Source organism: Monodelphis domestica, chromosome 1, assembly GCF_027887165.1.
Source record: "Monodelphis domestica isolate mMonDom1 chromosome 1, mMonDom1.pri, whole genome shotgun sequence".
NCBI lineage: Eukaryota > Metazoa > Chordata > Mammalia > Didelphimorphia > Didelphidae > Monodelphis > Monodelphis domestica.
Window position 1 is genome coordinate 206505400 of NC_077227.1, and position 26558 is coordinate 206531957.

Below are 26558 nucleotides of genomic sequence, written 5' to 3' on the forward strand. Positions count from 1 at the left end.
GTATATATGCATATCTAAACGCGGCTAATATGTGTATATGTTATATAATAGCTAACATTTATTTAGAACCTACTATGTGCTAGGCACCAAGTTAAGTTCTTTACAAATATCATCTCATTTGATCCTCACATCTCTGGAAGGGAGGTACTATTGTTATCCACTTTTAAAAGTTGAGTAAAAGGGGGCAAACAGGGTTAAGTAACTTGCCAAGGGTCACACTGAAAATAAGTATTGAGGTCATATTTGAACTCTGCCTTTCCTGATTCTAGGCTCAGAGTTTTAACTTTGGCCACCTTGCTGCGCCAATAATATGTGTTTAGTTATATATACACATACATAATATACAATACATAGAGATTTTAAAAAACCACATTTATTAAGAGACTAACATGTGTGAGGCATTGTATTAAGTGACAGATAAAGGACTGATAGACTGACAAATGGAGATTGATAGACAATCAGATAGATACAGACTGATAGACTTACTACAGTAGATAGACAAACATATAAATAAATACAAACAGAGAGACATAGAAAGAAATAGATTTAGATAGAGACAGACTAATAGATCGACCGATAGATGAACAGACTGGTAGACAAGTAGGCAGTTTGCTTCAAGTACAAAGTCAAGTTCCTGGAGAACAAGAACTGTTTACAGTCCCAGCACCGGCACAATACTAGCACACAGCCATGTCTTAGTCGATTCATGCTTTCTCAACTGAAGGAGGTATGCGACCCCGGCGCTGCGAGCTCCTTTCCGGACCTATTGCAAAGCCCAGCCCGTGATGCAGGGAGACCTCGGCGGCTTCGAGGCTCCCGCGTTCGGTCACCGCGTCCCTCCCAGCCCCCGACCTCCCCACTGCAGACTAGGCACGGTTCGCCCTCCTCTGACAGCCGCGGGAGTCGCGCCGGCGCCTTCGCTCCCCATCAGCTGCGGGACCAGGCTTCTCCCCAACACGCCGCCCTACCCCCACCCCCTAGCCCAGCTGGGCAGTGAATCTCCCCAGTCGCGACAGGTACGAACCCCAAGGAGGAGGACGATTACAAAGGGGATCCCCGGAAAAAAGCTCACCGTGGCAAGTTCTTGAGCACTAGGCGAAGACCCGTTCCCGGCTCCAGTCCGGTTCGCCTCCCAGAGCCCAACGCCCTCCATTTTCCCTAGACCCGCAGTTGCCGACCCAGCAGAGGAGACGACCCGAAACCAGTGAGGAGCAGAACGGACTTGGGGCTGGGCGACACTTTTGCGACACCCCCTAGAGAGGATCGCTGTGGCAGGGGTTGACGCAGAACCGGGGGGAAGCTTCCGGTTTGCGTCCCCGGTAGTGACGTCACATCCTGGAGTGGCGCGTTACCCTACCTTTCCTGGACTTCATTTTAAAGTTGAAGTGTAGTGTGATCTGTTTCTCCTTCCTCCCCTTTCTGTCCCCACTCCCAAACGGGTCTGTTTACTGAAAAAGGATGGAACGGAAAGTAGAAAGCGAACTTCCAGAAAGACCTTGGCTCCGGGTTGCGTCGGCGGTTACGGGGTCCAGACCGGTCAAGAAACGATTAAAAGCTGTATGAAAATATCTGATCCAGCCTCCCCTTCTTTTGCAGAAGAGGGAACGGAGATCCTCAGTATTTAAGGGACTTGACCCGGCACCCCGAGGTCGATTGTGGTAACGCCTAAACAAAATAAAACCCCCAGCTCAGGGCCTGTTCCGACCCTCTGTGAGGGGACTTAGAAATATTTGCATTTGGGAGATACTTTGTCACTGCAAGGTGTTTCCCCCGGGGATGGTCAGGACCTGATTTTGGGAAAGTGGGACTGCAGATTAGCTACTCCTCCGTAACTTTATAAGAGGAGACTCTTGCTTTGCCACTTCTTGGCCGTCTTTATGCGTTTGATTGTTTCCGCCCTGTAGTTATTTGTGTACATCTCATTCTTCCGACTAGATTATAAACTCTAGGGTGGGGCTGAGAGTCATCTTTGTATCTAGCATGGAGTCAACAATGTTGATTAAAATCCAGCTAAATAGAGTATGGATTATTCATTAGTGTAATAACATGTAGAACCCAGATCTCCAGACTACCCCATCCTTCTCCAGTGGTTTTTCTTCTCTATTATGCTGACTTTATGAATAAATGTTTAACAATAAGAAAAATTAGAGTAATACTGAAAATGAGGTTTTAGACATAACTTATACCCAAAAAATGGAAAGTAAGAGATAATGAAATACCTCTCAAATCTGATGCCTTGAATTTCCCTGTCTCCAAAACCTGACCAAACTTTTCTAGCATTTGTTTATCCTAACCTCCTGCCTCTAACACTTATCTTCTCAATCTCAGCCCATCACAATCCTACTTACTTTTTGGGACTGTGCCCAAATAATATTTTCTTTATGAAGAAGTTTCCCTGCCACAAATGAGGTCCTCAGAGGTTCATAGAATTTTACAAGTTGAAGGGACTTTATAATATTGTTTAATCCTTTCAATTTACAAGTGAACAGAGATCAGGAATCTTTCTTGAAACTTCTCCATTGCTTTTCGGTTAGTATGGCCCATATGTAACAATTTTTCAAGACAGCATATACTTTGAAGTTGGTTCATTTCATTTCTCTGATGTAAATTTTCCTCTTGTTCATTGTGGTCAAGCTTTTAAAACTGTGAATACACAGAAACACATTTCATATATATCTGTGAAAATAAAGGTTTATTTTCATATTTTTTATTTTAAAAGTCATGAAAACAGTTTGATATAGAGAAGAGCCTTTTCTACTATGCTAGTAATGGCAGTCATCATATATCACTATATATTTATTCCTATATATGTCTACCTCACTAGTTTGACAGTTCCTTGAGGACAGAGGTTATCTTATACATGTTTTTGGCCTTTCCACAGCAACCCAACTCAGCATCTTGAACAAAATAAGTTCTCAATAGATAGTTGTTAAATAATTGGTCATGGTATCAAAGTTAGGTATGTGACAAGGAAATCACTTTAAAAGACTGATATATATTAATTTAAGGTCGCCAAGGAATTCAGCTATGTAATTCCTTAATGAAAACTCAAGTCAGCAGTCAACCTTTTATGAAGTTTAATTACAAACAGGAGGAAGAAAGGCATTAGAGAGAGAGAGAGAGAGAGAGAGAGAGAGAGAGAGAGAGAGAGAGAGAAGGGAATAGGGCTTAAATACCCACTCTGTTTAGGCTGGGCCAAAAGGCCCAAACCCTTAGATAGCTGAGGCAAAGAAAAGAGATCAGTCCCTATCACTCACGTGACCAAAATGGAGAAACAGTCTCAGGGGCCTCCACCTCCAGCTTCCTTCAGAGCAAGCTTCTCAGAGCACAACCTCTCAGAGCAAAACCTCTCCCACCCCTCAGTCCTCAGACCCCTCTATCTTTAAGGAAACCATCTCAGTTCCCTCCCCTCAGTTCTCACATCTACCAATCACTGTCCATGTCTTCCCTGTGCCAATGGGGGCTCTAGCTTAACCCAGGATTGCCCAGAGGTCTGTGGTTTTGCACATGTCTGTTGAAGTTCATATTCTCAATTAAATCTTGATCCTTTTGCTGCAGCCCTTCCTAAATCCTGTTACCCTGAGTAGGGTGGAGATTGGAAGATCCAAGACCTGGTTCTGTCATTCCAAGTATCTCTATTGTATCAATTCTAAAATCAATCATGACTCAAAGAACTTCCTGTTCTATGCTTAAGCATAGGTCAAAGCCCTTTCCATTGTTTAGCAAAAGGTTTCTGTCCTAAAGTAGTCTTAGGTAGGGTGGAGAAGGACCCTCCCTACCTAATGTTGGAAATGGGGAATTTCCAACATTCATAAGTCTAAGAAATTTTAAGGTTTACAATCCCCCCTGATGATCATTGGGAGACTAGTCTCCCCATTGATCATTTAACATAATCATTTTGTAGTTCTAAATGCACTTCTAACTATAGATATACACAATATTCGGTTTTCTAAGAGAAATTAGAATAGTGAGAGAGGAAATAGAAAAGAAAAGAAAGCAAACCCAATGTTTTGCTAGGCGCATTGACAGAAAGCCAAATTAGGGGCAGTCCCTTTTGGCATAAATGTGTACAATTACAATAAATGTTCAATCAAAAGTTCAGTCCAATCAATCATATCCAAAGTTCATTCTTGATCTTCTTGATGAAGTGTAGGTTTTCGGCATCTTTCTGCAACAGTTCATTCTCTGGATATAAAAATTTCAAGCTTCTTTCTTGAAGATCTTTTCTCGAACAGAATCAAAATCTTGAATTTTTATAACAGTAAAATCTTAAACAAAATTCAAAATTCTTGGATTTTTATAAAAATACAATCTTAAACAAAAAAAATTCAAAAATTCTTAGAATTTAAATTAAAATACAATCCCCCCTGAAGTAAGTATTAAAAAATATCAAGTTTAGCTCAGAATGGAATGTTCAGTTATGGGGGTGTATGTGTCAATTATCAAAAGAATAGAAAAATAATAAAAAACATAAGAAAAATTCAAAATAGGCCTTGTATAGGTCCAGTTTAAAGTAATTTCTATCCCACAAGTATGTAGGACAGAATGCAGTAATATTTCACTTAGCCATTTGTAGCCAAGACTACAGGAAGTTGCCATAACATAAGAAGAAAAGAATTAGAATTCTATTTTGATGGGGAAATGTCATTCTCTTGTCTGATTATTTTTTCCCCTTCAGGGATATAGGGAGCCAGCATGATAGTCAAGCTTGGTACTTGTTTGAGTACTTCGTAAAGAGTGTAGATACAAGGAAGTCCTACGACTTAAATATAAGTTAAGCATCTCAACCTCGAGTCTCACTTTAATATTTCTTGTGTGCTCTATTGGCACTATTCAGGTTTAGTCTGTGCTCCTTGTTTTTATCCCTTTTCCTGGAATCAGACACAAACATTAATCACAGTCCTATAATATTTTATCAATAAATGGCAGGTTCCCATAGTTTCAAGCTTTTAGGCATATATTGATATTATAGCAAGAGTATATATATTAACTTGTATTACTGCAGGAAAAAAATAATATTAATATTAATTATGTGTACCTTCAGTACAAAAAATGAGAAAAAAATCAAACATTCTGATCAAAAAAGAAAAGAAAAGAAATAAGAAAAAAATCAGTAATTCAATATATTCTTGAAAAAAACAGCATCCATTTGTCTATGGATTATTATCTCCAATTCATATGATAAGATATAGTCACAATTCATATGATAGGATAGAGTCAATCAGTCTCAGCAGAAGATGCTTTCTTCACATGTGAGCAGTGAATCCAAGAGTCCCTTTCTCCAATCTTTATAGATGTTGGAGTAGTTAATAATATTTGGAATGGTCCTTCCCATGAAGGTTGAGTTGCTCCAGTTCGCTTGAAATTCTTGATATAAACTTTATCTCCTGGGTTCAGGTCATGCAGAGAAAAGTCTAATGGTCCAGCTTGTACTGCAGCTCCGGATTCATGAAGTTCACGTAGTTTGTGCTGTAACTCCTGTATATAGGAAGCAATAGTAATATCTCCCCCTAATAGAGATGTATAAGCCGGGGAGAAAGGCTTAGCCTGTATAGGCAGATGTCCAAAAAGCATCTCAAATAGTGAAATATGTAAGTCTCCTCTAGGCCTGCTTCTAAGATAAAATAGGGCCAGAGGGAGAATTTCAGGCCATTTTAAATGGGTCTCAGTGCATAATTTGCCAATCATAGTCTTAAGTTCTTTATTCATCCTCTCCACTTGGCCTGAGCTCTGGGGGTGATATGGAACATGGAATTTTGGAGTTATCCCCAAGCAAGAATATATTTGGTTTAAGACAGAATAGGTAAAATGACTCCCTCTATTGGAGTCAATACGTGCTGGCAGGCCAAAACGAGGAATAATTTCCTTTAAAAGTATCTTTGCAACAAAATCTGCTGTGGCTTGGGTCGTAGGAAATGCTTCCGGCCATCTGGTTAGTTGATCTACAATTACTAGACAAAATTTATAACATCCAGCCTTTGACATCTTTATGAAATCTATCTGTATATGTTCAAAAGGTGTGTAAGCCAGAGGACATCCCCCAAAGGCTTTTCCACGATATGTATGTTGGTTATATGCTTGGCAAATGGAGCAGGCTGAACATACTTTAGAGGCTATAGTAGTTATACTAGGGGCTATCCATACTCTCTTGACAGAGTCCACGATGCCCTGGGTGCCAAAATGACCATTTTTGTGAATAGATTGGCAAATTTGGTTATAGAAACTTCTAGGGAGCAGGGGTTTTCCTTCAGATGACACCCATACTCCATTAATCTGTTTTGCTTTAAATTTTTGTTTCCATTTTTCCACTTCCTTTTCATTATAGGAAAGTGATAAATTTAAATTATCAGTGGTTGTTAATGTTAAAATTAATCCAGGTCCTTCTATGGCTGCTAGTTTTGCAGCGGCATCTGCTCGGTCATTTCCTCTAGGTACAGGGTCAGAGCCACCTGTATGGCAGAGCAATGAACTACAGCTAGGGCTTTAGGCAGTTTGAGAGCAGAAAGAACTTCATTAATAATTTCTGCATTAGCTATGGATTTTCCAGCTGAGGTTAAAAATCCTCTCTGGAGCCATAGCATCCTGACTGAGTGACAAATGCCAAAAGCATATCTAGAATCCGTATAAATTGTTGCCTTTTTATCCTTGGCAATTATACAAGCTTGTTTTAGAGCTATGAGTTCTGCTCCTTGAGCGCTAATGTTAGAAGGTAGTGAAGCTGACCATTCAGTGGCAAATTCTGAGACTATGGCAGCTCCAGTGTAACGTATGCCATCCCTCATAAAAGAGGAACCATCGGTAAATAAAATCAGATCTGCATTGTCTAAGGGAGTGTCCAAGAGATTATCTCGAGGTTTTTCTGCCATGGACACTAATGTTTCACAGTTATGTAATGGTTCTCCTGAAGTAGGTAAATTTGGAAGCAAGGTGGCAGGGTTAAGAGTTGAACAGGGTTTCAAGGTAATATTTTCACTATTTAATAAGGTTATTTCATACCTTGTAATTCTCTGATCCGAGAATGCCTGTGTTCTATGTTTTATCAATAATGCTTCTATCTCATGTAGGCACATTATTGTTAATGGACATCCCAATACTAAATCAACGGTTTTTGTTACTAGTAAGGCTGTAGCAGCTACTCCTCTAAGGCATGGTGGTGCTCCTGCTGCTACTGGGTCTAGTTGGGCAGAATAATAAGCAATTGTGCGCTGAGAAGGTCCCAAAGTCTGAGTTAACACACCAGAGGCTACTCCTCTTCGCTCATGCACATATAAAGTAAATGGCTTGTTGTAATCTGGGATGCCTAGAGCAGGGGCAGACATGATAGCCTTTTTTAGATCTGATAGAGCTGACAAGTGTTCAGGCTCTAATTTGAGGGGTTCAGGAACCAAATCCTTTGTTAATGCTATAAGGGGTTTAGTAATTTCCCCATAGCAAGGAATCCATTGTCTACAAAACCCTGTTGCTCCTAAAATTGCTCTTAGCTGTTTCTTAGTGGTAGGAGCACTCAATTTTTGAATATTCTCAATTTGTTTTGGAGAAATATAACGGGCACCCGCAGTCAAGATGAATCCCAAATATTCTACTTTTTGGAGACACCACTGAACTTTATCCTTAGAGATTTTATGTCCTCTTTTGTGCAATTCCAAAAGAAGGTGTTTGCTATCTTCTTGACATGTTTTTGCATCTGTTGAAGCCAAGAGTAGATCATCTACATATTTGATTAATTTGCTATTTTTAAATGTTATATTGTCTGTGTCTTGGCTCAAAATTTGCTCAAATAAGCTCGGACTTTTGACATAACCCTGTGGCAGCCGACACCAGGTATATTGTGAGCCCTTCCAGGTGAAAGCAAAAATATGCCTGGAGTTCTCATGTATAGGTATGGAGAAGAAAGCTGAACACAAGTCTACTACTGTAAAGTATGTAGCTGTGCTAGGAATGGATGAAATAATAGTATGTATGTTAGAAACTACGGAGTGTCTCTTTAGAACGTGATTATTCACTGCCCTTAGATCCTGTATGAATCTATAGAGGTGCTTGCCATCGGGCCCTCTTTTTGGTTTTTTAATTGGCAGGATGGGCGTGTTGTATTCAGATTTGCAAGGGATTATTATTACCTGTTCTATTAATGAGTTAATAACTGGTGTAATACCCTCAATTGCCTCCTTTGAGAGGGGATACTGAGGGATAGAAGGAGGTGGGCTAGATTTAGTTTTTATCTGCACAGGAACAGCTGACTTAAGTAAACCTACATCGGAAGAAGATGTGGCCCAAAGAGACTCTGGTATATCTTTAGGTATTGCAAAGACAGGATGCTCTTTTTTCTCCTGACTCTCTGAGAGAATTACAGGGAGTAAATTTAAAGATTCCTCTGGTACTTCTAATGATAATGAACCATGCTAATGTAACATGGGGTTCATTAGTATGGGGAGGGCAGTGGATAGGGACAACAGGTAGTAGGACATCAGGGTCTGGGAAATCAAAGGTTGTATCCTCTGATTCCTGTGCCCCAGCCCCCCCCCTCAGAGAGGTGCCTGAGGGTCATTAGTACCTCGAGTATTTTTTGGATGAGCGCCATTTCTCATATATTGTTGTTGTTCATTATCATTATAATTTTCTTCAATTTGAGCATTGTCATTAATTTCCCAATTCCTATTTCTATAATTCTGGTTTCTAAAGTTCTTATTTCTATATTCATTATAGTTATTTCCATAGTAATTATTATAATTTCTAGAATTCTGGTTTCTATAACCATTATCATAATTTCTATAGTTATTATTTCTAAAACTATTATTAAACTGTGTATTCCTTCCAAACATCTTAAGAAAGGTTCTACATTCCATCATTTTGTGGCCCTTCTTCTCACAGAAGTGGCAAGTAATGGATTGATAATTGGATTTCTGGAGAGGGGCAATAGTCGTTGGTTCATTATCATGCCCACTTTCTAATTTAGTCATCCTATCTATTAAATATCTCATTTTTTTCTTCATTTCCTCCATGTCATCATTATTTTCTTCCTCCTTTTCTTTGTTTCCCTTTAAAACATATATAGCTGTTTTTCGCAATTCTTCAAGGTCCATATATGACCATCTTGGGCATTGTGTTCTAAAATAATTCTTAATTGCTTTGCAAGAGTTATTTACAAAGATCCTTCTAACTTGTCTTAAACTACTCTCTTTAGTTAGGTCCCAATCTAAGTATCTGTCCCCAAACTCGATTATTCTATCCATAAATCTGGAGGGTGTTTCTTCTTCCTTTTGCTTAATTTTTTCAAGTTCCATCCACTTATCTGTGCTGTCTGCCATTCCTTCATTGCCGTGAGGATGGCCTCTCTACAATGGTATAGTTGTAGATAATCCTCAGGATTGTTATAGTCCCATTCAGGATCCTGAGATGGCCAGTGTGCTGCATTACGCCCCCGGGTTTTGTTGACATGAGCAATTATTTTACTTTTTCCACATTCAGTTAAAAAAGCCTGTAGTAAGTTCTCAACGTCCTTGTAAGACGGATTATACTGAAAAAATATGTCTCCCATCTTTTTTGTTACTAGAAAAGGATCTTGTTCATATGTGGGTATATTTCGTGTAAATTCATTTATTTCTTGGGGAGTAAACGGTATCCTGTGTCTTAAAGTCACCACATCCCCATTCAGTCCTATTTCAGGTACTTCTCTTAAAGGAAACAGGCTTCTAGTTGAATTTTGTACCTGTGGGTCAGTTTGACAAGGACAGGTTTCTCTAGGAGGACAAGATCTCCTTTGCGCTGGAATTTGGTTTTCTGTAGGAGAGGGAACATGAGAAATTGGGATTGCAGGGGAAAGGTTTTGGGGATTAAATTCAGTCAAGATTTGCACTGCACGAGAGAAGCAGTCTGTTAACTGGGCTATAGGGAAGGTGTTTTCCATCTCTATTTCAGGGAAGGAAATTTCCTCATTCAAAGGTTCAGAAACAGGTCTGTTTCTGGTAGAGTGGGTGTTTGCCAATTGATCCTGTAAGAAACATTTTAGATCTTCTAATTGGGCTTGCATTTTATCCTCAATTTTTTTTATTTTAGCATCTCTAAATATAGTATTGAGGAGTACAAAAATGACAGTACCTATTAATATAAAAATTTGGAGGTATCCTGCATTCCTCAATGCCCCTAATTCTTCAGCTGCCATATAAATGTCAAAGAATGTAGTACTCATTTTTCTATATATATATTTTGTAATTTCACAAAACACGTGGGGAGCAGGGCACAGCAACAAACTTTCCACAGGGTTTTGTTTTTTTTTCCTAATCTAGGAAGTTGTTCCTTAAGGGAAAGGATATTTAGAAACAGCTCTTCCAGCCAGGACTTTAGGGTCCTGTTGCTGAGATTTAAAACAGCTGTTTTCTATCTAACTATCAGAGTCACACAGCTGGGAAGTATCCGAGGTCTGATTTGAACCCAGGACCTTCTGTCTCTAGGCCTGGCTCTCAATCCACTGAGCTACCCAGCTGTCCCTTAAGATTAAAGGGAAGAAAAAGAAAAGCTGCTGATTCCAATTTAACTTAAGGAGAAAAGAGAAGAGAGAAAAAGTTTTTTATACTCACGTGTTCTAGCAGCTGTGTCTTTAAGCCAAGTTTGTTGTTAAAAGGGACTAAGTGATGAGACGGTAGAGTAAAAAGGCAAGGAATTTCAGAAGTTTATTGAAAGAATTCTTTAGACTCCCATGTGGTCAGCCACAATGTGACAAGGAAATCACTTTAAAAGACTAAAAAAAAATATATTAATTTAAGGTCGCCAAGGAAATCAGCTATGTAATTCCTTAATGAAAACTCAAGTCAGCAGTCAACCTTTTATGGAGTTTAATTACAAACAGGAGGAAGAAAGGTATGAGAGAGAGAGAGAGAGAGAGAGAGAGAGAGAGAGAGAGAGAGAGAGAGAGAGAGAGAGAGAAGAGAGAGAAGGGAATAGGGCTTAAATACCCACTCTGTTTAGGCTGGGCCAAAAGGCCCAAGCCCTTAGATAGCTGAGGCAAAGAAAAGAGATCAGTCCCTATCACTCACGTGACCAAAATGGAGAAACAGTCTCAGGGGCCTCCACCTCCAGCTTCCTTCAGAGCAAGCTTCTCAGAGCACAACCTCTCAGAGCAAAACCTCTCCCACCCCTCAGTCCTCAGACTCCTCTATCTTTAAGGAAACCATCTCAGTTCCCTCCCCTCAGTTCTCACATCTACCAATCACTGTCCATGTCTTCCCTGTGCCAATAGGGGCTCTAGCTTAACCCAGGATCGCCCAGAGGTCTGTGGCTTTGCACATGTCTGTTGAAGGTCATATTCTCAATTAAATCTTGATCCTTTTGCTGCAGCCCTTCCTAAATCCTGTTACCCTGAGTAGGGTGGAGATTGGAAGTTCCAAGACATGGTTCTGTCATTCCAAGTATCTCTATTGTATCAATTCTAAAATCAATCAGAACTTCCTGTTCTATGCTTAAGCATAGGTCAAAGCCCTTTCCATTGTTTAGCAAAAGGTTTCTGTCCTAAAGTAGTCTTAGGTAGGGTAGAGAAGGACCCTCCCTACCTAATGTTGGAAATGGGGAAATTTCCAACATTCATAAGTCTAAGAAATTTTAAGGTTTACAGGTAACAGTAATAGCACATGTTGGCTGATGCTATAATTACATGTCAGAAATACAAAAAGTTGAGATACTTTTCCAAGTGTCTATGGACTAATTGAGGTCATGAACTGGACAGTAACTGGGAAAGCATCTCTGTCTCCATAGTTATTTGGAGGCAAGGTCACAGTGCTTTTTATTACATTCACAGAGTTAACTGAAAATATTCTATGCATTGTATTGACTATAGGACAGATAAAACAGATATAGGCAGATATATAACATGATGGAGAATTTTCTGTCCTTTTGCAAGATGTGGGTCCTGTTTGACCTAATTAGCATTGGATTGGTTGGTCCTGTTTCACTTCCTATGCTCTTGATACCTTCAAAGGACTGTATTTATTAGCTTCTGCTCATAACAGCTTTGTTAAATTACAAGTTTATCTTTGTTTTAGGTGGATCTCTACAAATTGAATCATCAACAAAGTATTTATTAAGTGACATTCTCAAATGCCCAGGATTATACAGTAATTTGGAACAGTCAGAATTAGAAATGTAGATCTCCAGAGATACTAGTTCACTGACATATATAAGCTTTTTTAATCACAGGACTACCCCTGAAACTTTTTATCAGAAGTTCTAAAGTAGTATTTGCTATATTACCATTCTTCTTTTAATTGTTAGTGGTATTTGTCCCCATGGAAGGACTTGTTTCCTCTAAATGATTTCTCAGATCAGATGAGATAGTGTATATGAAAGCACTTTGAAAAGTACAAAAAGGACAGCTAGGTAGCTCAGTGACCTGGAGATGAGAGGTCTTAGGTTCAGAAACCTCCTGGCTATGCAACCCTTGGCAAGTCACCTAATCTCAATTGCCTAGCTCCTGTTGCTCTTCTGCCTTGGACCTGATACCTAATATTGATTCTAATAGAGAAGGTAAGGTGTTTGCTTTTTTAAGTATGAAAAGATATACAAATGTGGGACATTACTGTTATAAGGCTGCATGGAAGTTTTTAGTTTTATAATGTTCAAAATACCACATCAAAGCAATAAGGTTTTGTTGCTTATATGTGCATAAGAAAGGCAGAATTGGGGGCTAGATGTCAAGAAGGGAATATTGAATTAATCCAGCAGAAGTTATTGGCTATAGGGTCACTTTTATGAAACAAGAGCCAAGGGACAGTTCACCCTCCCTGACTGTCAATTGTTTATGAGTCCAATCTAACCAATACTTAAAACCTTGAATAGAAGTGACAGTAAGAATTGAAAATAAGAGTCCCTTTCTTTGCCAACCTGGTGAATGTCAAGTGACCAATATATTCTTATGATTCTATGAGACTCAAAAAAATATCTTTAAAGCTGATCAAATCACCTTAAAATATATAAAAAGAAGAAAAGGTTCTAAAATAGAGTCTTAAGTTACACCCAACTTATGGGACAGGACATTTCTGATGATCCTTCATAGGGACCATGGAGAACCTAGGAGAATTGGTACTAAATAGTGTCATGAAAATCCAGGAAAGAAAAATAACTCAAGTGGAGGTGTCCAACAAACAATAGATAATGCAGAGAAATCAAGAAGGATCAAGCTTCAGAAATGCCCATCAGATTTCACAAAAGATCCGCATACTTAGAGCAGTTTCAGAGGAGTAGTGAGCAAATTATAGAAGGCAAATTACAAGGAGTTGAAAAATGAATGCAAGCTGAGAATATAGAAGCTATCAGTGTATAGCCAATTTTTTCTAGGAATTTGGCTGTGAAGAGAGTATATAGAATGATAGCTTGAAAATGTGGTAGTCAAGTGAGGGTTTTTTTTTTTAAGGATATAGGAGATCTAGGAAGATTTACAGGCAGCAGAAAAAGAATGAAATAGAAAGTTTGAAAATTATGGAGGGAGATGGGCAAACTCCTGGAGAAAACAGGAGCTCACCACATTTCCTCGGCTTTATCTACTGTTTGTTGAACACCTCCACTTGAGTTATTTTTCTTTACTGGATTTTCATGATACTGTTTTGTACCAATTCTTCCAGGTTCTCCATGGTCCCTATGAAGGATCATCATAAATGTCCTGTCCCATAAGTGTGGGTGTAACCTAAGGCTCTATTTTAGAACCTTCCCTTCTTTTTATATATTTTAAGGTGATTTGATTAGCTTTAAAGGTATTTTTTTGATTCTCATAGAAAGCTATTATAATGAATTATTTAAATAGCATGGGTCCAGTGGAAAAGGATGTTGCTTCCTAGTTGCCTCCAAATGTAATTGCTTTGGAGGAAGTTTTTGAGGTATTTTGAGTGCCTTATATGTTTTCTTTACCTGTTTATGAGCCTCAGAGCCCTTAAGCCCCATGTATTTTCTGAACTTGTTTATGGGCTCCTTTGAATTATTTCTGTCTTTTGCATTTTCTGCAGAGTGAAATGAAGACCGGCCCTTTTTAAAAAAAACCCTTACTTTCTGCCTTAGAATTAATACTACATATTGGTTCTAAGGCCAAAGAGCAATAAGGGCTGAGCAAGGGTGTTTAAGTGATTTGCCCAGGGTCATACAGCTAGAAAGTGTCGGAGGCCAGATTTGAACCTAGAACCTCCCATCCCTAGGCCTGGTTTTCAATCCACTGAGCTACCTAAGTGGCCCTTAGTCCATTCTTGATACCCAGATTCTTACCTAGAGTGCTATACAAAAGAGGACCCCCTACCCAAATTTATTAAAACCTAAATAGGCAATATAGTTAAACTATATTTTGAGATTTCCTAAATTCCTGGTGATGGCATAATGGGACAAAGAGAAAATGACCCCTTTGGACTAGTCCCCAGGATAGTTTCCTAATGTGTGGGAGCTTGGACTTTAGGGCCTTCAGTCACAGGTTATATTCACAACGACCCTGAGAGATAAGGAGAACTTCATTCTTTTTCTGTTAACACTCCTTTGTGCTAAATACAGATTTATAAGTTTTGATATGCAACTGGGGTTTCAACCAAGAATGGGACATTGTATATACTGCTGTATTGAAAAGGGAGATTTGATTCTGTAACTGGTGCAAAGAATGCTGACTGCTGAAGTCTGAGAGATGGAGTTGGTATCAGAGTTTCTTTCAGGAAAAACGAGTATGGTTCCAGACAGACTCCAAGATAAATATTTTGGAAGCTTTCAACATATAAAGGAAGTTGGCTCTTCAATATATCTATTTTTAGCTTGCTTCTCTAGCCTTTGGAAACAGTCCTTTAGGTGAGATTGGGCCTTCCCTTTTGGGTGATCTGAAATCTCATCTCTCTCCCATAAAAAGAACTAATTCACATGTATATTTTTAAAAATCTATATAGCTTACCTAAATTCTATTTGCTATTTGCTAAAATAAATGTGTTTACCTGTTAATGTTTAGTGGTAGTCTCTCAGTGACCGAGAGAGGGCAAATAGATATAATTCCAGTTGAATACCCCTCTTGGATATGGATAAGGGGAGGAGAAATCACCCTGCTATAGCTCTTACTAAGCTCTCCTCAAGATAGAAATATGTAGTCTATCTTGAAGGAGGGCCAGATTCCAGAGATATCTATCCCTGTTCTTTTCAAGCCATACTCAAGATAATACATGTACACATACACACATACATATATATGTATATATACAAAGTGTTGAGTGGTTTTACTAGGTAGGGGAAAAGAGAATGCATCAGGATTGGCATTAGCCAGGAAGGAGTTTTAACTGTATGTGTGGCTTTCCAGAACCATAGGCTTGTGTGTCAATGAAAAATACAACTGTGAGAATTAATGTGAATCATAGGATGAACTATCATTCACACTTCAAATGTACTTGTGCTCCAGTGTGGGTAAAAATCACACAACTGTTTTTATGAGGTCTGTGGCAGATTTATATTATACAATCGCAACTAGATCCTCACTGCTGCTAGGCAATCCTACCGTATCTCCCTTATCAACTCACTCTCTCATATCTCCAGCTCTTCTAAACCTTTTTGTTCCTCTAAACCATCAAACCTGGATCCCCCTTCCCTACTCTTAGCTGAGATCCTTTCCTCATATTTTACAAGAAAAAATGAGGTCATTCACTATGAGCTCCTCATCTCATCTCATTCAAATGCCTTCTTCCACTGTCTTCTCTTTCAACTGGTCTAACATCTTCATTCCTTACCAAGGCTAACCCCCCTACCTATGCAAGTGATCCTATCCTGTCCCATCTCCTCTAATAGATTTTCCCACTGTCACTACTCTATCACTTATTTTCAAAACATCCATGTCTACTACCTTGTTCCTTACTGCCTATAGACATACTCATGTCTGCTTTATCCTAAGAAAAATTCTCACTTTCTGTTCTTTGTGGCTAAACCCCTTGAAGATGTCCCATACCAAAAAAATGCTTCCACTTTCTCTACTGTTGCTCTCTTCTTAATCACTCACTAATCCTAATAATAACCTCATCATTCAAATTGAAACTACTTTCTCCAAAGATACTAATAATCTTTTAATTGCCAAATCTAGTGGCCTTTTCTCAGTCTTAATTCTCTTCTGTCTCTCTGCAGCCTTTTATATCTGCTGGCTCCTTGATATTCTTTTCTCTCTAAATTTGTAAAATACCACTCCCTGGTTCTCCTACCTTGCAGATTACTCCTCAGTCTCCTTTGCTGGATCCTTACCCAGATTATACCCCCTAACCTTAGGGGTACCACAGGGTTCTGACCTGAGTTCTCTTCCTTTCTCCAATACTTTTAACTTAATAATCTCATTAGTCCTATGGACATAATTGCCATCTATATGCTGATGATTTTCAAATATATCCATCATGCCCCAACCTCTCTGCTGACCTCTAATTTTGCATCACCAACTGCCTTTCAGATATTTTAACCTGGGGAGTCCCATTGACATCTTAAACTCAGCATGTACAAGACTAAACTCATTCTCTTTCCCCTAAAGTTTTTTTTTCCCAACTTCCCTATTATTGTCAAGGACAACACCACCCTTTCAATTCCCCAGGATCATACCCTAAAGGACATCCTTGACTCCTCACTCTCTCAGCTTCCATATTCAATCTGTTGCCAAGGCTTCTTGATTTCACCTTTACAACACCTCTCAATATAACTCCTTTTTTCCTATGACACTGCCACCACTCTGGTGCAGAGCCTCAACTCAAGCCTAGACTATTGCTATTGTCTATTGGTGGGCAGTCTGACGCCTCTCTTCCCTACTTCAATCGATCTTTCAGCTACTAAATTGATTTTCCTAAACGACAAGTCTGACCATTTCACCTGGTGACTAAACTCTGGTGCCTCTCTATCATCTCCAAGATAACTTTTCCTCTTAGGAGCCTGTTAACAGCCTCCAAAATCAGTCCCAAAAGTTAGTAAAAAGGGAATTGCAGGAAGAAGGGGCAGGGAGAGTTATAATGTACCCAGAGTCTTAGCTCCAAAATTTAGATCTTAAACAGAAAGGCAAGGACAATGCAAGAAGAGATAGTTGAGGGCAGCTGGGTAGCTCAGTGGATTGAGAGCCAGGCCCTAAGATGGGAGGTCCTGGGTTCAAATCTGGCCTCAGACACTTCTTGGCTATGTGACCCTGGGCAAGTCACTTGACCCCCATTGCCTAGCCCTTACCACTCTTCTGCCTTAGAACCAATATCTCTATATTGATACTAATATGGAAGGTAAGGGTTTAAAAAAAAAAAAAGAGATAGTCTTTTACCTCTAGCTCACCACTCCTCTGGGCTTTGTAGAACGTCACCAGTATTTGTATATCCATTTCAGTTTGGTTATTGCTATTCCTTGCCTCGAACAGCACTAGTTTAGCACTGGTCTCAATTGCTTCTGATAGAATTCTAGTTCAAGTTCTAGTCTAAATTCTTTAAACCTTCAGAACAGAGGAAGATGAGTGCTACATACTGGTTGGTGAAAGGTTTCATAATGAAAATGGGCCTGGCATAATGTATTGTGTTTGACAAGTAAAAGAGGGAATATACCTAATGGAAAGAAACAAGAACAAAAGCAAGCACTTTTACTTTTTACTCCACTGACTATGTCTGGGTATAATAGATTTATCTGAATAGAAGTTACTAAACTAGCTTCAGTCCCTTCAGTTCCCTATGCCAGAGACTATGGAAACTGTAACTATATCAGTTTAAATGCCATCAAGAGAGAGTTAACTATCATTAACTATGAGATTCTGGTGAGGTATTGAGAGAAAGAACTAAAAAAAATCCTTTCCTTAGAGAATGAATGAATGAATGAATGAATCTTTGAAAGAAACTTAAGCAATATTTGGTAAAAATGGAATTTAACTCTTATATTGTGAAGAAAGTATCCTATAGAAAATTTGATTCTGTCTATGATCTTTTTCACATCTGACACATTGTTAGAATATGTAAATATCTTTATATTTAGTATTACATTTTTAATAAATTGTATATAATTAGTCACATTAGTCTTTGTCTAAGGCTAAGATGTTATAAACTATTATCAAAAGAGACAAAAGCAAAAGCTCATGGGAAAAGTAATTTCTATAGTTTATAAACTGAGGTGGAGGCTCAGGGGTGATTAATGAGAGAGATTGTGTATTTCTATTAATTGTGTGAGGAAATATCAGAATACACATCTTGATTGCCTTAGATTGCTAGTAGAGTTAGTAAGGAAATAAAACACTGGCAGCTAGAGAATCTTGAGAGTTGCTATATTTTTCAATTACATGACATCCAAACCCAAACATAGGCTATACATGGGTAGTTATCTCTAAACCTGTTATACATGCAAAGGATTTTCTTAGGAAATTTAAGTTATTTCATATTTTCTTGTTACTTTGTCACTGTTGCCACCTATAAAGGATGTGTACAGCAGCTTGTCTCTGCTCCTAAACAAAGATGATACATTAAGCAGTTTGATTTGGCTGGACAGGGACTGAACATCTCCTATCATTGGTAAAAGAATTGTCTGAATGGAAAAACTCCTTCTTTCAATGTAAGTGGGAATCTTTTCTGCAACTTGTGGTCTTAGAGAGTTTCCTAGAGCACTGAAAAGTTAAATAATTAGCTCAGGGTCACATAACCAATATGTAAGACTTGAACTCAAGTTTTTCTGGCTCGGAGGCCAGGAACAACCACTCTACCATGTGACTCCTCATTGGACAGAGATACTATGTATAATTGCAGAACCTTAGTATCTTTGCCAAGATCTTTACCATTATTGCTAATAACTACCTTACATTTTATACTTTACACCAAAGAAATTCCAATATTTGAAAACCTAAATTGTTTTTATGTTTTATCTTTCTTTTTTAAATATAAATTTCCAAATAAGTTGTCTCCCTCCTTTCTTCCCCTCCACCTCCCAAAGTTGACAAGCAATTTAATCTAGGTTATACATGTATGTATTATTATGCAAAACATATTTCCATATAATTTTATGAAACCAAAACTTCAAATCATATACCCCAATAAACAAATGATAAATACTATGTTTCCATCTGCATTTATACTCCAACATCTCTTTCTCCAGAGGTGGATCGCATTCTTTGTCATAAGTCCCTTAGAATTGACCTGGATCATTGTATTGCTGTTAGTAGCAAAGTCTATCACGTTTGATCATTCCCCAATATTGCATTTACTGTGTATAATGTTCTCTTGGTTCTTCTTTTTTCACTCTGCATCAGTTCACACACGTCTTTCCAGTTCTTTCTTAAATCATCCTGTTTATCGTTCCTTATAGCACAATAGTATTCCATCGCTACCATATACCACATTTTGTTTAGCCATTCCCGAAGTGAGGGACATCCCTTTAGTTGCCAATTCTATGCCAGCATAAAAAGTATAGCTATAAATATTTTTGTACCAACAGCTTCTTTCCCAATTTAAAAAATCTCTTTGGAATAGGGGGCAGCTGGGTGGGTCAGTGGATTGAGAGCCAAGCCTAGAGACAGGAGGTCCTAAATTCAAATCTAGCCTCAGATACTTCCTAGCTGTGTGACTCTGGGCAAGTCAGTTAACCCCCATTGCTTAGCCTTTACTGCTCTTCTGCTTTAGAATCAATATTGATTCTAAGATAGAAGGTAAGAGTTTCAAAAAAATTTCTTTGTAATATAGATCTATTAGTGTTATTGCTGTATCAAAAGGTATGCATTCTTTTATAGCCCTTTGGGCATAATTCCAAATTGCCCTCTAGAATATTTGAATAAATTCACAACTCTATCAGTGATGCATTAGTGTCCCAATTTTGCCACATTCCCTCCAACATTTATAATTTTCCTACTGTTATATTGGCCAATCTGATAGGTATAAGGTGGTGTCACAGAGTTGTTTTAATTTGCATTTCTCTAATGGAGGGATTTAGAACATTTTTTCACATGATTGATAGCTTTGATTTCTTCATCTGAAAACTGCCTATTCATATCTTTTGACCATTTACCAAATGGAGGTCAACTGGAATTCTTATATAAATTTGACTTCATTCTTTATTTGAGAAATTAGACCTTTATCAGATAAATTTGTCATAAAATTTTCCCCCAGTTTTTTGCTTCCCTTTCTAACCTTGGTTGCATTGGTTTTGTTTGTATGAAAACTTTTAAATTTAATATAAGCAAAATTATTCATTTTACATCTTGTTCTTTCTCTTATTTTTTCACAAATTCTTCCCTTCTCTATAGATCTGACAGGTAAACTATTCTATGTTCCCTTACTTTACTTATAATATCACTCTTTATGTTTAGATCATATAACCATTTTGACTGTATCCCAGTATAAGATGTGAGATATTGATCTAAACCCTATTTTTGCCATACTGTTTTCCAATTTTCCCAGCAATTTTTTTGTCAAATATTGAGTTCTTATCCCAAAATTTGGGATCTTTAGGTTTAATCAAGCAATAGGTTGTTGACATCATTTACCCTTAGTCTATTCCATTGATCTACCCTTCCATTTCTTAGCCAGTACCAGATTTTTTGAGGATTACTGCTTTATAAGTACAGTTTAGGATCTATTACTATTAGGTCACCCTCCTTCACAATTTCTAAATTAGTTCCCTTACCTTTTGTTCTTCCACATGAATTTTGTTATTTTTTTCTAGTTCTATAAAATGGTTTTTTGGTAGTTTGATAGGTATGGCACTGAATAAGTAAATGAATTTAGGTAGGATTGCCATTTTTATTATGTTAGCTTAGCCTACCCATGAGCAATTAATGTTTTTACAATTGTTTAGATCAAATTTGTGTGAAAAGTGTTTTGTAATTGTATTCATATAATTCCTGTGTTTGTCTTGGCAAATAGATTCCCAAATATTTTATATCATCTAAAGTGATTTTAAATGGAATTTCTCTTTCTTTATCTTGCTGCTGGGTTTTGTTGGAAATATATAGAAATACTGATGATTTATATTTATTTATTTTGTATACTGCAACTTTGCTAAAGTTATTAATTATTTCAATGAGTTTTTTAGTTGATTTTCTAGGATTCTCTAAGTATACCATCATATCATCCACAAAGAATGATAATTTAGTTTCCTCATTGCCTATTTTAATTCCTTCAATTTTTTTTCTTCTCTAATTGCCAAAGCTAGCATTTTAATACAATGTTAAATAATAGTGGTGATAATGGGCATCCTTGCCTCATTCCTTATCTTATTGGGAAGGTTTTTAATTTATTCCCATTGCAGATAATACTTGCTGATGGTTTTAAATAAATGCTAATTATTATTTTAAGAAAAGACCCTTTTATTCCTATGCTTTCTAACATTTTCAATAGGAATGGGTGTTGTATTTTGTCAAAGGCTTTTTCTACATCTTTTGAGATAATTATGTGATTTCTCAGTTTGATTATTGATATGGTCAATTAAGCTGGTGGTTTTCCTAATATCTACATTTTGAATCTGTTTGATTTTCCATTTAGAAGCAAGGTGGTATAGCTCTTGAAGCTAAGAAGACCTGAGATCAAGTCCTATCTCTGACACAATACTGACTTTGTAACCTGGACAAGTCATTTAACTGTCTTCTAGATAACTCTTCTAGATAAGGATATAAGTTGTATATGCTGACTTATATTTGTAGAGGGTATTTCCCTATACTAATAATGAATCACTTCCAATTTCTATCCCATTTCTCTGAATTACTTTTAGTACTAGAAATGTCTTTAAAGATCATTGTCTCATCCCTTAATATTAGTGATTGGAAAAGGCTAAAGAAGTTAGGTGACATACATTTCCAACATCACATAACTGATTAATGACAAAGATTGGAGTACAAAATATGTATAAATGCTTGTTAAGTGATTGGTATTTTCTGATCCCCTATGAAAATCTTTTTCCAATATATCTGATAGTTTCCTAATCCTTTACACTAAGGTTATTGAAATGCTTCTGTATAAAACTACCCATAGACAAAAATTTGAAGCATGTTCCAAAGGCTGTTTTTTAGAATTGTGTTTCAGAAAATATTTCAATTTTTAAAAAGGCATGCCATTTGACCTACCAGTCTTGCTTTCCTCATTTGCAATATAAGTAGAATAACCTACTTCATAGTCATTATGAATATCAAAGGAGATACATTATTTTTAAGGGCTTTGCAAACCTCAAAATGCAATATTAATGGTAGCTATTATTATTACTACTCCATTATCAGGGGAGCAGATTGATTTGGTGCCAAGGATATGAAGAGGGAAAAGAGAAGGGAGAACAAAACAAATAATCTAGTGTAGAAGGGAGCAACAAGGGAGAGAAAATTGCTATTTTTCATAATGAGGGAGAATTTCTCATATATTTATGAAGAAATACTCTTTCTAACATAGAAGGGGTAGAGGAAGTGAATATCACAGTTTTACTCATCTGAAATGGACACAGAGTATGTGGTAGAAATAAATCAAACTACCAAATAAGCAGCATGGGAAGAGGGAAAGGCAGGATTAAGGGGGGGGGGGGCAGGGAGCAAAGAACTAGAATCTAAGGGAGTGCTTTTCAATAAGTAATTGGCCAAAGAAATTGTGGTATATGAATGTAATGCGATATTATTGCACTGTAAGAAATGAATAAAGATATGGTTGTTGAGAATCCTAGGTAATATGAACTAGGAGCTTGAAGTGAGCAAGACTAGAATGATTTATACAAGGACAACAACACTATAGAGAAAAAATACCATTGAAAGACTTACGAATGTTGATCAATGCAATGACCACCTATGTCTAGAGGATATACGATGAAGCTTGTTACCCATTTCCTGAAAAGTGATAATAGACTTAAGGTGAGGGAAAAGAAATACATTTTTGGATATTGTCGGTATGTAGATTCCTTTTACTTGATTATTTTTGTTATAGTTTTCTTCCCTCCCCCTTCCCCCTCTCTCAGGTTTTCAGTTTAGAAGAATTACTAATGGTAATGGTAATTAAAAAAGAGGATCACTGTAACATTTTAATAAAAACACAGGAAGTTCAGAAGGAACCACAAACCCAGGATATGTGGAATTTATCACATACTTAAAAAAAAAGTCAGTATCATCTTTTTTGTTCAGCTATATATGGAAATACTCTTTAGATTTAAATTTAGATAATTACTAATTAAATGACAACGAGGAAATTTTAACTAGCAATTGATACTGGAGAGACAATAACTAGTGATCCTATTGGAGCCAACACAGGGCGCGGGAACTTGAGAGTGTACTGGAGAAAAATCCCAACCACTTAAAGTTATCTACAACTCTAAGATCAGACGCCTTGCTCTGGCAACCCTGAACTGCTTCCGGTGCCAATAATTTGTGTGACCCGGACAAATCACTTAACTGCCCTCAGTTTCTTTATCTATAAATGTTCTGGATGGTCTCTGAAGTTCCCTCCAGCTCTAGACTTGGACAAGTCGCTCCCCGGAATTCAGTCTCCTAATCTGTAAAAAGGTCTAGACATGGTCTCAGGTTTCTTCTATGAATATGACAAAGTGTCGCCGGTCTGTACGGGCCAGAGCGATTCCCAGAGAGAAACAGGAGAAAGTCTGGTGGCCAATCCAGGATCGGACACGTGCACCTTGCCTGGGGGCGGGTTCCTGGGACCTGGGCCCAGTCCGGTTCCAGCCCGGGCGGATCATAGAGTCCCGGAAGTGCGAGGCAGAGTGGCTCCTGGGGGCTCCAGGCTGTCTGCCAGCTGATCGGAGAGGAACGGAGGCTGGATGTCCGTGGGCTTAGCGCTCAAGGTGGTGGCCGGGCTGGCGGTCGCGGCTCTGGCAGCCGTGATGCTCGAGCACTATGGCCTGGTGGAGCAGACCTTGCCCAAGGCGCCCGGGGCGTCCATAGAGCCTAAACGCATCCTGAGGCCCTTCCCGGCGCCCGGAGACGAGAATACTGGCATCTTCTGGGGCCTGCAGGTGAGGAGCTTGGGCAGCGGGAGGAGACCTGGCCACCGGCCGGGCCGCGAAGGGAGCCCCAGTGCGGGGATCGAGGCCCGGGGAAGGCCTTGCAATACGCCCCACCTGACGTGCTTCCCTTCCCGACGGGCCCCTGTTTTATGTTTAACTGCTGCTTTGCAGATATCGGACCTCCACATAAGCAAGTACATTGACCGAGGTCGAATCACAGACTTGGAGAAGTTCTGTTCGGAAACTGTCGACATCATCCGGCCCGTCATTGTCTTAGTCACGGGTAAGCGGTGGTTCCCCGCTGCCGGGGCGTGGAATGCCCTACTTCTCCGCCTTTGGCTATGCAAGGTCGGCATTCTGTGTCCTTCCCTGTGGGTCAGAGCAGCCTGTCATAAAAAAAGCTCCTTTGGTCCTCCGGAAGCGTATCGACTTTACATAGCTGGTGATGAAAGGATATTGTCCACGGACAGGTGTTTTACTAAATTTGTAGTGTTCTCCTTATGTTGGTTGTAGGTTGATAAAATGATGATGACGGTTCCTCTCTTAAATTGTGGAGAGAGCTAATATGAAAATATATTTTGCAGGACTTCACATGTATAATGGGTGGCAAATTGCTAGCTTTCTCAGTGGGTGGAAAAGGGAGAGAATTTGGAACTCAAAAAAATGAATGTTAAAGAAAAAATTGTGCAGGGATTACTATCTGGAGTTACTATAAACACATAACAAAGTCTCCATTAAGGGGAGCAACCACATTGACAAAATTAAGGAATCTGAACTTCTCTGTAATTCAGAATTTGACTTAGAAATTTAAAGCCTCTAGAACATACTGAAAACCTTTATGAGAAAATACCAATATTTTAATCCTATTTGTTTTATATATAATTAACGTAATTATATAGTGATCAGAGTTCTTAAGTCTCTCATTGCTAATTTTTTGTTATAGTGTTATATATAACTATGTAAAAGACAAAATTCAACTGACTTGGTATTTGCCTGATCCTCTGGAATTTATTTTAGAACGAGATAAGACTTTTTTTTGTATACTTAACAGGTGACCTCATAGATGTTATAATAAAGTAAAAAACATAATAGACATACAGACACTTGAGTCTAGAATGTGCTTTTGTTTTGATTTCTGAATTTCTATTTCTGAATCTAAGAGAAATTTTTTTCTTTAATTTTAATAGATACTTTAATTTTTTATTTTAATTTTTAATATTTTATTTTACATAATATATAAATATAAATATTTAATATTTAAATTTAATAAAAATACTTTAATTTTAATAGATACTCTTCATTATTTGTATTTATAGCTTATCTATATTACATGGTAAACTCTATGTGGCAGGGATCATATCCCATTCAAATTTTGCATTTACTTTGGTAGTTCTCTGTACAAAATAAGCATGACAAATGTGAATAATAAATATTGTTGAATAGGTGAACTGAATATAGAACAAGGGTGAATTTTTTGGAGGAACTAAGTTTCTTTTTTCTTTTTTTAAAACCCTTACCTTCTGTCTTGGAGCCAATATTGGCTCCAAGGCAGAAGAGTGGTAAGTGCTAGGCAATGGGGGGCAAGTGACTTGCCCAGGAATGAAGTTTCTTCTAGCCCTTAGCCTTCTAAATTGTGAACTGCAGGAAACTGTTGAAAAATCTAATTTAAGACCTGGTTGTCTGATCCCATAGTTTCTGTGACTCTGGCTCAGATTACTTAATAGTTGATTGCTTAGCACTGTTCCTGGCACATAGTAGTTACTTACTAAATGCTAATTGATTAGTTGACCCAAATTTGAAGGCGGATCTTTTCAACTTCTCTTCTTGGAGCTGAGGGAACATCCTTAGGAAACTCAACTAATGTCCTATAACGTCGATCCTTTGATGGAAATATTTACTACTTGCCTAATTTTCTTTTCTTTTTTAATTAAATTTTTACTTTATTTTCAGTTCTGAATTCTAATCTCCCACCTTCCACTCCCTCACTCATTGAAAAGGCAAGGAGACAAAAAAATCTTAAAAATATGTATCAAGCAAAACAGATTCTCAACTAGTTTTCTTAAATCAACTTTTTTTTTCTTACTAGAACCTTGTATCTAAATTTGTACTATTCTATCATTTGAAAAAATTTTTAAATAAAAAAATTACTTTTTTAATCCATATTGTTTATTTTTTGTAAGTTAGTATTCTTTTAAAACCAAAATCCCAAAACATAAAAAATTGAAAAATGTTTTCACCTGCATTCTGACTCCAACAGTTCTTTCTCTGGAGGTGGATATTATTCTTTGTCCTAAATCCCTTAGAATTGTCCTGGATTGCTGAGATTAGCCAAGTGTATCACAGTTGATCATTACACAATACTGCTGTTATCGTATACAATATTCTTTTGGTTCTTCTTATTTTACTCGGCACCAGTTCATAAAAGTCTTTCCAGCTCTTTCTGAAATCAACCTATTCATCATTCCTTATAGCACCATAATATTCCATCAACATCATATACCACAATTTGTTAAGCCCATCCCCCAATTGATGGACAGCCTTTAAATTTCCAATTCTTTGCCACCATACAATGTATTATTCTCTTTAAAGCTATTATTTCACAGATGGATAATGGATCAGTCAGGAAGACCTAAATTCAAATCCTGTCTCATACATCTAACTGTGTGAAC

The 26558-nt window shown here is 37.9% G+C and overlaps 2 protein-coding genes across 3 annotated transcripts in view; one reads left to right on the forward strand and one right to left on the reverse strand.

Annotated features, from left to right (window-relative positions):
* The window catches only part of UBR1 (ubiquitin protein ligase E3 component n-recognin 1), a 178880-nt gene extending 177565 nt beyond the window's left edge, over window positions 1-1315 (reverse strand). The window contains exon 1 of the mRNA XM_056810343.1: window positions 1073-1315. Within this exon, the coding sequence (XP_056666321.1) occupies window positions 1073-1153 (81 nt within the window). The 5' untranslated portion in view covers window positions 1154-1315. The remainder of the gene's footprint in view (window positions 1-1072) is intronic.
* Window positions 1316-23373: 22058 nt separating this feature from the next.
* Window positions 23374-26558, forward strand: part of TMEM62 (transmembrane protein 62) — a 67946-nt gene continuing 64761 nt past the window's right edge. Inside the window, exons 1-2 of one of the 2 annotated variants that reach the window (XM_001364345.4) lie at window positions 23374-23898; window positions 24061-24172. In XM_001364345.4, the coding sequence (XP_001364382.1) occupies window positions 23704-23898; window positions 24061-24172 (307 nt within the window). In that variant the 5' untranslated portion in view covers window positions 23374-23703. The remainder of the gene's footprint in view (window positions 23899-24060; window positions 24173-26558) is intronic. The other variant, XM_007472432.3, reaches the window with a different exon arrangement.